The sequence below is a fragment of the Carlito syrichta genome, unplaced genomic scaffold, assembly GCF_000164805.1.
Source record: "Carlito syrichta isolate Samal-C Ts95f unplaced genomic scaffold, Tarsius_syrichta-2.0.1 Scaffold242717, whole genome shotgun sequence".
NCBI lineage: Eukaryota > Metazoa > Chordata > Mammalia > Primates > Tarsiidae > Carlito > Carlito syrichta.
In genome coordinates this window covers 249,918-266,766 of record NW_007186813.1, presented here as the reverse complement: position 1 = coordinate 266,766, position 16,849 = coordinate 249,918, and the positions used below count along the sequence as shown (strand labels likewise).

General features: G+C 40.8%; 1 protein-coding gene across 1 annotated transcript in view; it reads right to left on the bottom strand.

Annotated features, from left to right (window-relative positions):
- Positions 1 to 10,685, bottom strand: part of LOC103253640 (protein SOGA1-like) — a 102,060-nt gene extending 91,375 nt beyond the window's left edge. The window contains exons 1-2 of the mRNA XM_021709505.1: positions 10,650 to 10,685; positions 9,312 to 9,419 (exon numbers count right to left, since the gene is read on the bottom strand). Coding sequence (XP_021565180.1) covers positions 9,312 to 9,419; positions 10,650 to 10,685 — 144 coding nt within the window. The remainder of the gene's footprint in view (positions 1 to 9,311; positions 9,420 to 10,649) is intronic.
- Positions 10,686 to 16,849: the final 6,164 nt, after the last annotated feature.

Below are 16,849 nucleotides of genomic sequence, written 5' to 3'. Positions count from 1 at the left end.
TTCTTTTATGTTAAGTGTACCTCTTGTTAGCCTCTGTATCTTTTTCTTTTTATGTGATGGTGTGAGTTTGGTGGGTGTCATTTATTGGATTTCCTAGAAAACAGATTTAGGCTGGGCTCAGTGGCTCAGCCTGTGATCCCGCGCCTTTGGGAGGCTGAGGTAAGTGGATTGCCTGAGCCCGCAGGTTCGAGACCCGCCTGGGTAGTGAGACCTCATCTCTACAATAAATCAAAAAATCAGCCGGGCGTGGTAATTCCAGCTACTTGGAAGGCTGAGGCGGAAGGATCGCCGGAGTCCAGCAGGTCAAGGCTGCGGTGGCTGGGAGCGGCCACTGCGCTCCAGTCTGTGTGACAGAGTGAGACTCCAACTCAAAAAAAAGAAAAGAAAAGAAAAGAAAACAGACTTAGAATCTCTTAGATTTGCATTCAAAAGGTTTATTGGGATGTGATCTTGGGATTAACACCTGTGAGAGATGAGGAAAACAGGATTTAGCAGACAGAGAAGTTAAAATATGCTGTAGTTGTAACAAAGATCTCAGACAAACCTACAGGTAATGCTGGAGCTGAGACGGCCCTTCATTATTGAACAAGTTAAGGAAAGAGAATAGGACAACAAAACTCATAACCAGTTATTGTATATATGCCAGGAAGTGGTATAAACTTGGGAAAGGTAACTCCCTTTAGCAAAGGAAAATTGCTAGGGAGGAATGTGGGTATGATACTCCACAACTAGAAAACTAAGTATCCTAATCCTGAAAGGGGGTCTCAAAAGCATATCAAAACATCTCATACAGTTCTACCACTGCACCACCTAATACTCTTCCAGATGGAGTTAATTGCATCTGGATACAACCTCTTAGGATTTGGGTTGGTTTCTCTTCAAGGGAAAACTTACAGTATAAAGATAGTAGAATAATCTATAGCCCCACCACTGTAACTGGTCTCAAAGTCATAAATGGTACCCTTCATCTTCTTCTTTTGCTACCCATTCCAGATTCCTTTCACTCTCAGTTATATACCTGATTTTCTTTGTGGTTAAGCTGGTAGAGCAACCAGTTTTTATTCTTGAGAGTTCTGAGACACTGGTCCCCATGCCCATCTCAGGTCATGGCTTCTTGCTTGGGTCTGTTTACTGTGAAGACTGGTCAGAGAAATATCAAGAGTTGCTCCAGTGGATCACTTGTGTGCCAAAGTATTCCATGTCTCTATTGTATAACTTTCCCCAAATCTGGATGGATTACCACTGCCAAGAGAGTGACTCCTTTCCTTGCCTGCTGGTTTCCCGATGCAAGGAGACCAAAGTGACTGGGAAGCAGTGATAGCTTACAGATGAATAGAATTCTCACTGTGTCCCTTGGTGGAAATAATTATGCCTTTTGGAACCAACACTTTTAGTCCTGCTGAAACTAGTAATAGCAGGGACTGAAAGCAGAAATTCCCCAGACTAGTGTAAGTAATGCTATTCCCACCCACTGGTTCCTAGACATGTTCCTGGGGAATATACTATATTCTTGACTTGGGTTAAAAATTGTATCCTGGAGGATGCCGTTCAATTTTGTTAGGGTATCTTATTCAAGATGTCAAAATGTTCTTTCCTGTCAAACAGTTGTTCCAGAAGTTCATCATCTGGATGGTGAGGAACATGATAGAACTAGTGGGTCCTAGGTTTTCAAAATGGAGGCATAGAAACAAGCTGACTTCACTCACCTCAACCCTCCAGAAAACTAAAAATAAATATATAGCACTGAGATTATCCAGAAATACCCCAGAACTCAAATATGAGGAGGACACAATTCCTGGGGCCACAGAGAAGTAAAGAAATTCCAGGCAGATGGTAACAGAATCAAACTTCCATATCTGTAATGCCTCTCCCCCGACCTGCCCTAGACCAAGCACATAAAAAAAATTTCCCAGCCAGGCTCGGTGGCTCAGCCTATAATCCCGTGCCTTTGGGAGGCTGAGTGGATTGCCTGAGCCCGTGGGTTCAAGACCTGCCTGGGCAGCGAGACCTCATCTCTACAATAAATCAAAAAATCAGCCGGGCATGGTAGCGCATGCCTGTAATTCTGGCTACACGGAAGGCTGAGGCAAAAGGATCGCCGGAGCCCAGCAGGCAAGGCTGCGGTGGCTGGGAGTGGCCACTGCACTCCAGTCTGGGTAACCGAGTGAGCCTCCAACTCAAAAAAAAAAAAAAAATTTCCCCTAACTCATGGCTTTTACACTGGAAAAAGTAAGATTGAAGTGAACAACAAGCTTTCTTGTCATCTTGGTTTTCTTGGCAGGAGACCTATCCCTGCCTCGACCCATGGGAAGCATCAAGAGTGCCTAGCTGGATAAATATTCCCAAGGATAGCCATAGACAAAAGGACAAGATAAGACTGCCATCCCCAGCACTGAAAACTTTGCTCTGTAACTGAGCAAAAGAAGACATCAGATCAGAGTGAGTGTTCAGCAGTACCACACTGTAAGAGGTTTGTTCCACAGGTCCCCGGAGCTTGAACCCCTAGCCAGCTTTCCCATACTACTGGGATATCCCATTTGGGATCTCTCCTTTTCAGGGCTGGAGGTACTCTGTTAGAACTGAGGTAAACCTGGGCTAAGGCACCATCTACTGCTTTAAAGGAGGCAGTGACCTGGGGTTGGGAGTGGGGGAGAAAGAAAATCAAGAAGTAAATTATGAAGACTATCTAAGAAAACATACCAAATAAAAACCAAAACAAGCCAAAGATAGTATACTAGACTAAATAACTAACTATTCAATGCAAAGACATAGATATATAGCCACAAGAAATGACAACAAATGCAACTATAGCCTCACCAAGTGGATAAAGCAAAGAACCAGTAACTGATTCTAAAAACATTACAATATATGAACTTTATGACCAAGAATTCAAAACAGCAATTTTAAGGAAACTCTGTGGTCTTCAAGATAACACATAAAAGCAATTCAGAAATCTATCAGAGAAATTTAACACAAAAATTGAAATAAAAAACCAATCAAATGAAAATCCTGAAACTGAGAAATACATTTTCTGAACTGAAAAATTTATTAGAGGTTCTCAAGAGCAGAATAGATCAAGAAGAGAAAAGAATCAGTGAGCTTATAGACAGGCTATTTGACAATACATAATCAGAGGGAAAAAAATGAAGATTATCGATAAGACATAGAAAATGCTCTTAAAAGACCAAATATAAGGATGATTGTTGATCAAGAAGGAATTGTGAAACAGCAAGAGAGAGAAAACTTAGTAAAGAAATAATAACAGAAAACTCTCCAAAACTTGAGTAAGAGATAAATATTCAGGTACAGGAAGGTCAGGGTAAACCAAACAGGTTCAACCCAAATAAGGTTATACTGAGGCATATGATAATCAAACCCTCAAAGATCAAGGACAATGAGACGATCATAAAAGTTGTAGGAGAAAAGAAGCAAATAACATAAAAGGAGCTTCAATTCCTCTGGCAACAGTCTTCTCATTGGAATCCATACAGGCCAGGTAGAAGAAGAATGGCATTTTCAAAATGTAAAAACAAAAAAAATGCCATCCAAGAATACTGCATCCAACAAAGCTATCCTTTAAACATGAAAGAGAGATAAAGTCTCAGAGAATTTACCACCATCAAACTTATCTTACAAAAAATACTAAAGGAAACTCATAAATCTGAAAGAAAAGGAAAGCACTAATGCACAAAAAGAAAACATTTTAAGGTATAAAATCCTAAAATTAACTATATAGACAGCCCCAGAATACCCTTTTACTGTAATTGTGGTTTGCAATCCATTCATAACTCTAGTGTGAAGCCCAAATGACAAATATATCTAAAACATTGATAGTTATAGCAACCTGTTAAGAGGTAAGCAATATAAAAATATGTAAGCTGATATACTATAAAGTCAAAATGTTGGTAGGGATGGAGTTAAAGTGTAAAAGTTTTTTTTTTTCTTTATTTCTATTCTTTTCCTTGTGATCTGAGATAAGTCACATCTTTAAAATAATTATGTCCATATGATGTTATTCATAAGCTTCATGGTAACTACAATGCAAAAAAAAATGCTATTACTAAAATTGAGAAATGAATTAAAGCATACTACCAGAGAAATAAATTATACATAAAAGAAGACAATAAAGAAGGAAGAAAGAGAAGAACTGCAAAACAACCAGAAAACAAGCAATTACAATGGTAGTAAGCCCTTAATAACCCTGAATGTAAGTGAACTCAATTCTCTAATTAAAAGGCTTACAGTGTCTGAATGAATAAAGAAGAAAAACCAACTTATGCTGCTTACAAGAAACCTACTTCACCTATAAGGACACACATAGACTGAAAGTGAAGGAATAGAAAAAGTCATTTTATGCAACTAGGAACCCCAATTGGTGCCTTTATATCTGACAAAATAGCCTACAATTCAAAGACCATAAAACAAGACTAATAAGGTCATTATATAATGATAAATGGGTCGATTTAGCAAGAGTATATAACAATTATAAATATCTATGCATTCAACATTGGCACTCCCAAGTATATAAAGCAAGCATTAATATATCTAAAGGGAGAGATAGACTGCAATACAACAATAGTCAGGACTTCAACACTCCACTCTCAGCAATGGACAGATTATCTAGACAATTAAATTACACACTGGACCAAATAGGACTAACTAACATTTACCGAACATTTCACCCAACTGCTGCAGGATACCGTCTTTTCAAATTATATGAATGTGGTTGGGTGCTGTGGCTCGCATCTGTAATCCCAGTGCTTTGGGAAGCCAAGGCAAAAGGATTGCTGGAGTCCAGGAGATCAAGGTAAATTATATAATGCAAAAAATTATCACATGTACCCTGAAAATATATGCATCCTTTATGTATCAATTAAAAAATACTGAATCCTATGGTCATGTGCATATTGCTCTGCCTCCTTTGTAGGAAAGTAGGTCACATGGTCTACTGTGATGTTATGTGCAATCCCACGTTGGTGGCAAGCTCATACTCAGAATGTACGCCAGTTTCAATCAAGGCAAATAGTTGTCCCTTCCAGGGTGAAGTGAAAGGGATACAATTTAATAAACTGTGACAAAGTAGTTGGTTGGTCTCTTCATGGTATGGTATCGTAGGCATATATCACATATCTTTAAGTTATTATAGTCTACCTGCAATATATAGTATATAGCCCATGAAAATTATAAAAATCTTTCAGCAGTATATTTCATTTCTTCCCTCCTGGACATTGTGCTATTGCTATTATTCATTTAACTTCTTTATATGTCATAAACTGCACACTCCACTGTTATTATTTTTGTTTAAGCTATCAATTATTATTTTAAGAAATTTAAATAATAAGAAAAAAAATCTATATTTACCCATTCAATTGCCATTTCTCAATTCTTTAAATACCAAATTGCCTATTAATATCATTTGGCTTCTGCTTTAAGAATTTTCTTTACATTTCTTATAACACAGGTCTGCTGGTGATGGATTATTTAAGCTTTTGTGTATATAAAAAAAGTCTTTATTTTTGCCTTTATTTTTGAAACTGTATTTGCTAGATTATGAAGTCCAGGTTTAAAGTTGATAAGCTTTTTTTTCTTTCAATGCATTTTAAATGTTGCTCCATTGTCTTCTTGTTTGCATTGTTTCTAGGGAGAAATCTGCTGTCATGCTTATATTTATTCCTTGGCACATGACTTTTTTTCCTCTATCTGCTTTAAAATTTTTCTCTTTATCATTAGCTTTAAACAATTTGCTTATAATATGGCTTGGAGTCGTTTTCTTTCTTTCTTTTTGTTTTTCATGTACTTGGGTTCATTGAGATTTTTTTTTAAAAAAATCTGTTGATATATAGTGCTTATCAAATTTGGACATTTTGGGGCCATTATTTTGTTCAAAATTTTATCATAAAGAGTGATCAACTAAATTCCAGCACCTTCTGACAGGTAACTACAATTGCCCACCTGATAACTTTTATCCCTTTTTCCTTGTTAACAGAGCCTCAGTTTTGTTTGGATTTGAATTTTCCAAGCCTCAGAGAATGCAATCGTTTTTTCCATGTCATGGAGGGAGGGGAAAGGCAGTTTTATTACTTTTTGCTGGTAATTTAATCAAGGTGTGGTCATGTAACCCAGTCTTCTGGGGATTTCCTGGAAAATATTTTCTCCCAGAAAACATAAAGCTGGTGATAAGACAATGTTTTATTCTTTTTTTTTTTTTGAGTTGGAGTCTCACTCTGTCTCCCAGACTGGAGTGCAGTGGCTGGAGAGCAGTGGCACTCCACCACAGCCTCGACCTGCTGGGCTCCAGTGATCCTTCCACCTTGGCCTTCCAAGTAGCTGTAACTACAGGTGCGTGCTACCATGCCTGGCTAATTTTTGATTTATTGTGGAGATGAGGTCTCGCCAAGTTGCCCAGGTGAGTCTTGAACCCACAGGCTCAGACAATCCACTCACCTCAGCCTCCCAAGGCGCAGGATTACAGGCTGAGCCACTAAGCCTGGCCCTTTCATTCTTTTGTTGGAATATTTTTAGAGAGTATTTGATGCTTGGATGGGTACCAACCAGCTTATATCTATGTGACAATGATCTAGAGTAATATTGTCAAACACAGGAAGTAAAGAAGGAGGATCAAAGAGAGGCAGACCCCCTCCCCATCCCCCCATGAACCACAGAAATAACCCTAAGCTCACTTATCCTAAGGCTTCCTGTTATGTGAGATAATATACATTCACAATATTAACGCCACTGTTTTTCAGGTTTTCTATGACTTGCAGTCAAATACATCCTAGATGATACCTACTTTTTACCATGGCTCAAGTTCCTCAGATTTATCCAATTGCTTTCTTCCAGAATGAGAAGGATGATGTTCTGGGAATGAATGTTGTCATCAGAGGAGGTGAGATTCCAATGGCATATACTCTATTTCACAATTTTTAAGATGAGTGGCATTGTGTAGCCATGATCATAGGCAGTCAAAGAGGCCTATAGGCTTTGCCTCTTAATGTCAGAGTCATTTAACAGACAATGGCTGTGCAGAAGTTGTGATGATAGGAAACTTGGTGGCAATATCCCCAGGAGAGCTGCATTGATTCCTGAGTGGAATACTAACTTCCAATGACTATGATCCACAGAAAATAAAAGCCTGAGCCAAAGATACTTGAAATAATATGTATTAATATAGTTCCATCATAAATAATACATACTATTAATATGGCTTTAAATAATGTATAATGCTAGATTTGCATAATAAATAATACATAAATATGTAATCATCCCATGAAATCATATAAAATTAGTACTCATGAAGAAAACTTAACCTATTAACATGCTATGAGAGGAAAGGCTTGCAAGTAGCTTGGAGGCCTTAATCAGTGCTGCTGCAAAATATTGTGGCTGAAAGAAACATCAGCCATGTATAAAAGATTTGATCTTTATATCTTATGGCCAAAGAATAGGAGCTGGTAACAGACTCCATTGTATAGTTAATAAAGAGTTTCCTTTGGTCTGTAAAGATAGCATCACTTAAAAAACAAACAAACAAGCAAGACAAAACTCTAATCCATCACTGATTGAAACACTATAGAAGAGTTATTTCCTAAAATGATGCAATGCAAACCATTATCACTGGCTCTTTCAACCCTTCCACTTTTCCAGAAATTCACTTGAGTTGTCTTGTTTAATCCTTCTAGTAACTTTAGGAGGTAGACAGCATTATTCTCATTTTCCAGCTCAAGGTCACACAGCTAGTTGGTGGTAGGGACAGGTACATAGCTCTTCTGAAAACAAAGTCTATTGTTCTTCCACTACAATACACTACCCTGTCTCTCATTTGTAATGTAGCTCTTCACTGTGAATCAAGAGCATGGATATTTTATATCTCAAATTCAGCAAACCACTGAAGAATATTTCCTGTGTGCTTAACACTATGCTAGTCATCTCATGTAGGTGATGTTATTTGTCCCCCACGATAATCTTATTAAGTATTTTGTCCTCATTTTACAGATTAGTAAACCAAGACTCAGAAAAATGAAGTCACGTGCCCAAAGCCTCAGAGTGTAAGGCAAAAACTGAGTCTCATGATTCTGGACCATGTCACACTGTATCTCTGGTGAAGGGTGATGAAATATGACCTCTTGTTTTAATACCAGGCTCTCAAGTCCTTCCCCAAAGCACAGACCCAAGTCCCAAGTTCCTTTAGAGTATTGACCCCTAAGGGTACCTGCATAATGAATATTTTTGTCTGCCTAACCCTGAATTGTACCCCACATATTCAAAATTTTAAAAAAATAGAGTGTTGACCCCTGCCTGGTAATATGAACTGCTTTCTTTTGGTATAAGAAAGGTAATGTTCTAGGAATAGAGCTTGTCGTTAAGAGATTTGGGGCAAACTTTGTCCTTCACCAATATTTAAAGAGCTAGCACTATGAGCAGCCTTAAGTACATGAATAAGTAGCCAAGCCCACACAGGGGACTTTAACAAACACCCAAATTCTTGAGTCCTTTTAGCCCCACCCCTCCACAGTGAACAATTGGTGAAAAGTCTCTATTCCTCTGGCAATCACATTCTTGGAAACTGTGCTTTGAGATCACTTCTTCTGGGAAAGACATAACCTGCTGAAGAGGTACTGAGAAAGGTTGAAACCATAAATGTCGAGCCTACCCAGGAGAGTAAACGTAAACCACTTGCATCTTTCTGGCTGAATTATAGCTTATCAAGCACACATTAAACCTTTAAGCTGTTTTTTCTTTAAGTAAGAATAAATCTAAGATGACTATTCCAGCATATGTATTTGTTTTCCCTCCACTGTCTATAAACCATGTCCAAGGTGAGTATTTATAAGCCTGAACAAAAACTAGACAAACAATTCTGAGGATAAGTGACAACTATAACAGTTCATGATAAGACAGTCACAACAAAGGAAACGCTATGCATTAAGTGATTTTTCTTGCAAATTCTTTATACATATGTCAGGCTGTATGCTGGCAGAGTGAAAGAGAATAAATCAAAGAAAATACCCAGATAAGAAAAGGTTTTTAAGAAAATGCTGTCTTGTATGCATAAATCGAATAGTTATTTTAAAAATTCAGAGGCACAGCTAAGATTTCTATGGAATTTTAAACAATGAAGTTATTTAGCAATTGCACAACAATTTATATTTATGGAGCACTTTGCAATTATTTGTTCATTAAATCTTATGACATATTTGGCAAATAGACCCATACCATTAGTTAGTTTTATAGCCAAGGTAAGTGAAGCAGGGAATTGTTAAGTAACTTTCCCAAGGTCTCACAGCCAGGTGTGGGCTAGGAAAGGACCTTACTTCAGATTTCTTCTTCCCAAAATCCTGAGTTGCAGTTCCATGGTTGCGATGCTGCTGTCCCTTAGCTCCATCCTCAAAGAGGGACAGGTTGGGGGCATGCCTGAACATCTGAGGGTGAGTGGTAAAGGCAAAGCCTGCTAGCAGTAAATCTAGAAGTGTCCATGATTGGCCTTGGCATTAGCATTTCAGCAGGACTGTGAACTCCATCAGCATGGCCATGTGATGCAAACATCCATCTACAATGAAGCCTAGTGTGAGATGGCAGATTAGTCTGTTTTGCATTGCAATAAGGGAATACCTGAGACTGGGTAATTTATAAAGGAAAGAGGTTTATTTGACCTATGGTTCTGCATGGTGTTGGCACCTACTTGGCTTCTAATGAGGTCTCAGGAAGCTTACAATCATGGCGGAAGTCAGACAATGGAGCAGGCGTGACACATGACAAGAGTGAAGCAAGAGAGAAAGAGAAGGAGGTGCCAGCCTCTTCTAAACAACCAACCTTCCTGTGAACAAGAGCAAGAGCTTACCCATTACCACGAGAACAGCACCAAGCTATTCATGGGGGCTTCCCCCCCTGACCCAATAGCCTCCCACTAGGCCCCACCTCCAACACTGGCGATCACATTTTAACATGAGATTTGGAGGGGACAAACATGCAAATTCTATTAGATGGTTGTGACAGTAAATCTAAAGCTGTCGATCTCAATTCAGTCTGCAATACCTGGGGATGTGGGAAGGAACTTTAGAACAAACCAATGCTCTAGGACTAATTAAAACCATATCTCTCAAATTGGAACTTGGGCAGGGATATTTTCGAAAAGCTATTCAGGTTTTTTTGGGGGGAGGTTTGTTTGTTTGTTTGTTTGTTTTTAACACACAGCCAAGGTTGAAAACTATTGGTATAAATATCTTTTTTTTTTTTTTTGAGTTGGAGTCTCACTCTGTCACCCAGACTGGAGTGCAGTGGCTGCTCCCGGCCACCGCAGCCTCGCCTGCTGGGCTCCGGCGATCCTTCCACCTCAGCCTTCCAAGTAGCCAGAATTACAGGCGCGCACTACCACGCCCGGCTGATTTTTTGATTTATTGTAGAGATGAGGTCTCGCTGCCCAGGCGGGTCTTGAACCCGCGGGCTCAGCCTCAGCCTCCCAAAGGCGCGGGATTACAGCCTAGCCACCGAGCCCGGCATGGTATAAATATCTTTCCAGGTCTGCGGGACACGGTTGAACAGGCTGCTTATTGCACAAGGACCCCTAACTGAAGGGACCAGTGAGGACTGAGAATGAGCCCATAGACAGTGTTCCCTAATTTTAGGGTGACAATTATTCTAAAAGGCATCACCTTTGTCTGATTCCCATAAAGAAAGCCTTGGGTCATTCCCCATTTTTGGATAGGCATTGCTACATATCCTATGAATTCTGTTTTCAGTTTATTTTTATGCATTCATTAAAATTATATTTAGCATCTATCACGTGCTGGGCACTTGGTATTCACTGGAGAGGCAACGACCAAACAACTGAAGCTCTGATCTTATTGGATCCCCCAATCAGAGGATCTCCCAATGTTGAGGACTAGTGATGACACGGGGAGTGGCACAACAGTGTGGAAAGTGCTCCCACGGGGGTGAGTGCAGGAAGCTGGGGGCCTAGGAAGAGCATTCCACCCAGCCACTCAGACCTGGGACTGGGAGACCGCATGGTGAAAGTGGTGGGAGAGCTGAGACCGGAGGATGCATTCAGGTAAGAGAAAGGGGTGACATTCGGGGCTGAGTGACAGCATTTGAAGAAATGGAGACTCAAGAGAGAGACTGGGAGCTGTTGGGACGCTGACAGTGATTTGGCCTGTCCACTTGGAACATGGAGGGAATGAAGGTGGGGAAAGGGGGAAGGGAGGCTAGGTACTGCCCACTTTCCGAGGGCTGGGTTGGCCACTTGCGAGTTTCATCACTGTGCCTCACTTCTCAGTCTTACCTTCCTCCTTCCATCTGACCAGTCTCTCTCCCTCCTCACCCCGCTCCCCCTTCTTTTTAGATATGGTCCTTTTTAGAGCAGAGAACACTGAAACCACTTATACCCTACTTCCTGGAATCTATAACTCCAAGTGCTGAAAGGAAACAAAAAACTTGGAAGCAGGCAAAGGGACAAATAAGCACGGGGATGCAGATGCCATCACTTCACTTGGTGCCACCTGGTGCATCCTCACAATTGGCAGATTTCTCCCTGCTCACCCCTCTCCTTCCTGGATATGCCTGCTTTCACTTTCACAATTACAGTCACAATCCCTGGGCTGGTGGGATAGAGCGGAGTGGGAGATGGTAGTGTAGATGAAATGAGTTTGGTCGTGAGCTGATAAAATTATTGAAACTGGTGATGAACACATGAGTATTTAATAGACTAGTCCCTCTATTTCTCATTATGATTGAGATTTTCCATTATAAAAGGAAGAAAAACAAAAACTAACTTAAGATACTCTGCTACATCTCGTCTTCTTTCATTTTGCATATCATCGCCTCTAGTGACACTCTGGTTTTTTTAGAAATCTGTTTTGATTTGATTCAGTTTCGATTTTTTTTTACTTCAAAATAGTATGTTTTGGCTTTATTCACAGGGCTATTTTAAATAGTTAAATTTCCCAATTTATTAGCATGATGATGCAACTGATCAAAATTTGTCACCCCTAAAGTTTAGGAGGGTATTGTACAATATGCCTGTCCATTCCCCTCCTGTTTGGCCCCTCACAATTCTGATAGATGCCTTTTCTGCCCTTTCTACCAGGGCTACAGCAACTGTCAGCACTGAGAGACAGTCCGGCCAATATGCATCCCCTGTGAAATGAGGGCTGTTTCTCCACTTACAGATGGAAGACTTGCATTGGCAATGGGGAAATGGACATCCAGCTATTGAGCAACTTCCACCCCTGCACCTCCAAGCCTCTCCCATCCCTTTCCCACACATTAGCCTGCAGCAACTACAAAGCCCCTGCTTCTCCCTATCAGGGTCTGAGAACATATTCTTGTGAACTAGAATGGAAATTTACATGGACTTCCAAGTCAAAGGAGTCATCACCTTGTTTTATAACATCTGCCCGAAGCCACATCCTGGAGTCACAGTAAACATGTTTGCCAAGAAATGTGGCTTCTTCTGGACAGCTGTCCACTACCGGGTATCACTTTGTGTTCTACAGACTTTTTCATGTGTTCCTCCTGCTAGATGGAGCTCCCTGAGAATGGAGCGAGAGTTTTCTAAACCCTATATCTGGTATTCTATTTGACCCGTGATAGGTGATCCACGTGTTTTTGTTAAGTGGCTGAATGGCCTTATTATACTGACATTTAAGTCTATTCTCTCTAATTTGGAAGGAGTTTCTTTGGAAATACTGTCTTTGGAAATAAAGAACAAGTCCATCTCATATTCAAGCTCTCTGGCAGACAAATATGGCTATGCCATATGTATTCCAGTGGCCTCTGCTTCCCGCACAAAGTGAGTTCTGACTTGAGGCTGAGGCTGTCCGACAGAACACCATCATGCTGCCCTAACTCTTACCTCCTCCAAAGCAGTCATTTTAACAAAAAAGAGAGACAGAGAAAAATCAAACTCCTCATTTGTGCTTTTGTCAAGTTCAACAACCAACTTACTGATGAAGCATTTCTATTGTTTTGACCAGTTTCTATAGCTTCATATGGCTACAACTAAAGTCTTTGTGGCCAACTAATATACCTCCTGTGCTGTCATCTCAAAGGGCACAAGGCTGGAGTTAGTGAGAGTATATGGAAAGAGGCTTCACTACAACAGGACGATGGGGGGTGAGTTTGCTCCACACTCTATTGGTTTTGTCCCCAGGACACTTGGAAAATGGATGACGATTTGCAGCCCAGTCGGGAAGCAGACCCACCCTGCCCTGCTGTGTACCTTAGAGGGAAACAGAATAGAGAGGCAGCAGGCTCGGATCTGCCATGCTATCGAGAAGTTACTAGATTGCACAGGCATCCAGCTATAGATTTGCTTCCACTAGCATAAATCACACAAATATGACAGAACTGAACATGTGCTAAAGCCAAATGTGTATATTGTGATTCTTTTGTAATCTCCTTAGCCAAATCCTAAAACGGGAATTGTATAGCTTTTCCTCTCATTTGAAACCTTACAGTTTATTAATGGGCCTGAAAGGGGGAGGAGTCTCGAACCACTGTAGCTGAAGCATCTCTCTTCTCACTTACTCTCCCCAGCCAGTGTTCAGTATGCTCTGACCTCCAGCGGGGCGAATGGGATCACCCAGGCACTAGCTTTGCCACTGCCCAGCTGCTCATGGGAGTTCATTTTACAGAGAGAAACTGAGGCTTGGAGAATTTGCTACCACTTACTCATAGGCTTCCTTGAGCATCCAAGGTGCTCACAGATAAAAAGGCCTTTAGAACAGGCTGCCGTGAGCAAGGTGCTCAGCAAACAGAAGGTGCCCCCTCCTCCAGGCTGTTCTTGCTGAGACACTGCTTCTCTGGCATTCTGTAGACATGTCTCCTATCTTTTCTCTGTTTCCATCCTTGTCCTGGCTGCTTCTCAAGGCCATAGCCCGTGTCTCCGCTTTGTCTCGTGGCACCTTTTCTCATTAGACACTCAATAAATGCTGTTGACAGACTGGCTGGCTGCCTGACTAAGATGGCATCTTTCCACCAAGGACAAGTGTCCTTCGCTGCTTTTATTTATTACTTAATGTCAAACGGTGTCATCGGCATGAATTCATTTTCCTGAAATGCACATCAGGATTAATGAGAAAGTTAAAGAATTCAAGATTATTGGAGGGTATTGACACTAATTAGTTTCATACCACTAATAACAGGGCTTGAGTTAACATCTTACAGGTGTAGAAAGTTTTTGGGTTAAACATGTCAATCTAACCCTGATTTCTATATAAACAGCTCCAATTCTTATTACATCATTTGTATATATATTAGGAAATTTTCAACTATGGTTTCTTCCTATGTAACTTTGGGAGGAAAAAATTAAGTGTAAGGACCGTATTTTTTTTTTTTTTTGAGTTGGAGTCTCACTCTGTCGCCCAGACTGGAGTGCAGTGGCCGCTCCCGGCCACCGCAGCCTCGACCTGCTGGGCTCCGGCGATCTTTCCGCCTCAGCCTTCCGAGTAGCCGGAATTACAGGCGCACGCTACCACGCCCGGCTGATTTTTTGATTTATTGTAGAGATGAGGTCTCGCTGCCCAGGCGGGTCTCGAACCCGCGGGCTCAGGCAATCCACTCACCTCAGCCTCCCAAAGGTGCAGGATTACAGGCTGAGCCACCTAGCCCGGCTAGGACCATATTTTATACTGTTTAACAAATGGTGAGAACAAACAAACCAAAGGACTCCCTTTTTTTCTTTTTCTTTTTTTTTCGTTTGAAGATCTTCCCTCTTTTCAGCAAATTGTCAGCAGACTTTGGGATCAAAATGAAGCCATCTTTGTCCCAAACTACATTCCTCAGTATTCTTGCCTCTAGAAGGGAAAAATATATTAAAGTTCTAGCAGGTCCTTGAACAGCTTTTTCCTTAATAAATAAAAATACACATACACACACACACACACACACACGCACACACACACAAACATAGCAAATTCCATTTTATGATGCTTATGAAATGGTTCTGAATTTTAAAAGTCCATTCATTTGTCACTTCCCCCTTGCCTACCATTTTGAAATCTCCTTTACCACTGCTTTCACAGACACTTCCCAAATGCTGTCAGATGGGTTATCATAGCCTTGCACTTTTGTTCTTTTGTTAATTTTGGATAAAGTCCTAGAGTGTAGCAGTATTATTGAACTCATTTCTGCTTAGGACTCAAGTTTCCGTAGCTCCTCTATTACCAAGTGGCAGTGCACCCTATAGGCACAATAAATAAATAATACAACACTGAAGCTATAACAAATCACAAAATGCATTATTAAAAAATTAAGAAATAAATATCCCCCTCTTACTTAAATAGAGATTGATTTTATAATGTGGATTGCTGAGGAGTGCTGCTCCAAGATATATTAAAGCCTGGGGACACGGAGAATACACTGTAATGGGCATTTTGCTCCCTTGGCCGGAGGAAAAAAATCCTCAGAGTGAATGGATGTATTTGTGAAATGGAAGCTGCTATTCTCTGTTTGTTCACAAGCCAGGTATGATGCACTGCCGGCTTCATCATGTGAGGGTAGAAAGACCTGCAGGACACATCTGTCTTTCCTAAGCGCAAACTGTTAGTCTGGATGAAAGTGATGAAGACAAAAGCTTTCCTGGAACTGAAGTTGGAGCAGCACTGATTCTTTCCTTCAATTTTAAATCACAAGTCTGGCTTCCGAAAAGATGTTCTTGAACCAGGTTTCTGCCAAGCATCCTCCAAGGTGTTGTATTTAACAAGAGGATATGGCATAGATCTCGCCACAAGGTGTACACTTCAACAGGAAAAATTACATAGGATCCCTTCTCGAGAGATCTGAAGATTCTCTATGGAGAAGACAAACTGATAGGGTCCACAGACTCTTAGAAAGTCAATCTCCTATCACTTGCCTTGAAGTTTGTACGAAGACCATCAGCTCACCAGGGTAGGTACTGAAGAAGCAATCCTGGCCTCCACTTTTACTCCACCCTATAAGAATGTGGCATTTCTCTATCCCATCCCTAGATGTTTTAGGACTGAACAAATCTTGCTGGCTTCCCTCCCTCTGCAAAGACTCCCATCACCTAATGGCTAACAGTTGACCTCAACCTTTCCTCATTCCAAAATCATGTGAGAAGCTTATTCTGATGATACACAGGGAAAACGCCTTCATTTCCTCATCTCTTCTTGCTCTCTGTAGAGGATGCTCAAACATCTTCCCAGAACTAAGTGTGTGAACCCATGCAGAGAAGGTTGCCACCTACAGAGTGTTTTTGAAGCACCACTGGAAATGGTTTGCTTACAGTGAGTTGATTGTTTTGGGGATAAGACAGGAGCCTACTCTGTTTCCAAAGGCTCATGGGGTATTATTTGCCAAGTGCTTGACTTGTCTATATTTTTATATGACTATGCTCTTTGCCTATCACCTCCAAGTACATAAGACAATATAAGTAACAATCATGATTATGATTTAGCATTTGCCTTTCTTATCCTTTATGAACAGCTTTTCTGATCTACACCTGAAATTCTCTGTACTCTGCAGACATCTAGCAGCCTGGACTCACAAAGACTCTGCCATCTTCAACACACTACTTCTAGGTCACCCTGGACATTAACATCTAGCTGATAAATGGAGAGACGAGAAGTAGAAGAATGCAGGAAAGGTTCATGTGTCAAGTCCAGTGTGAAATATATCACGTGTTCCACTGGCAAGAGCTAGTTACTTGATCTCACCTATATTCAAGCAGGGCGGGGAATATCCTTCCCAGGTGGGTACCAACATGCTGGTTGCAAATATCAAACAATAGAAAGTCAGAAGATTGGTGAGAAAGGTGCCAGCTGGCATTCCTGAGAACCTTGAAACTCAGTGTGGAAAAGCTTAAATGATTTTGCACCCCATGGCAAGTATG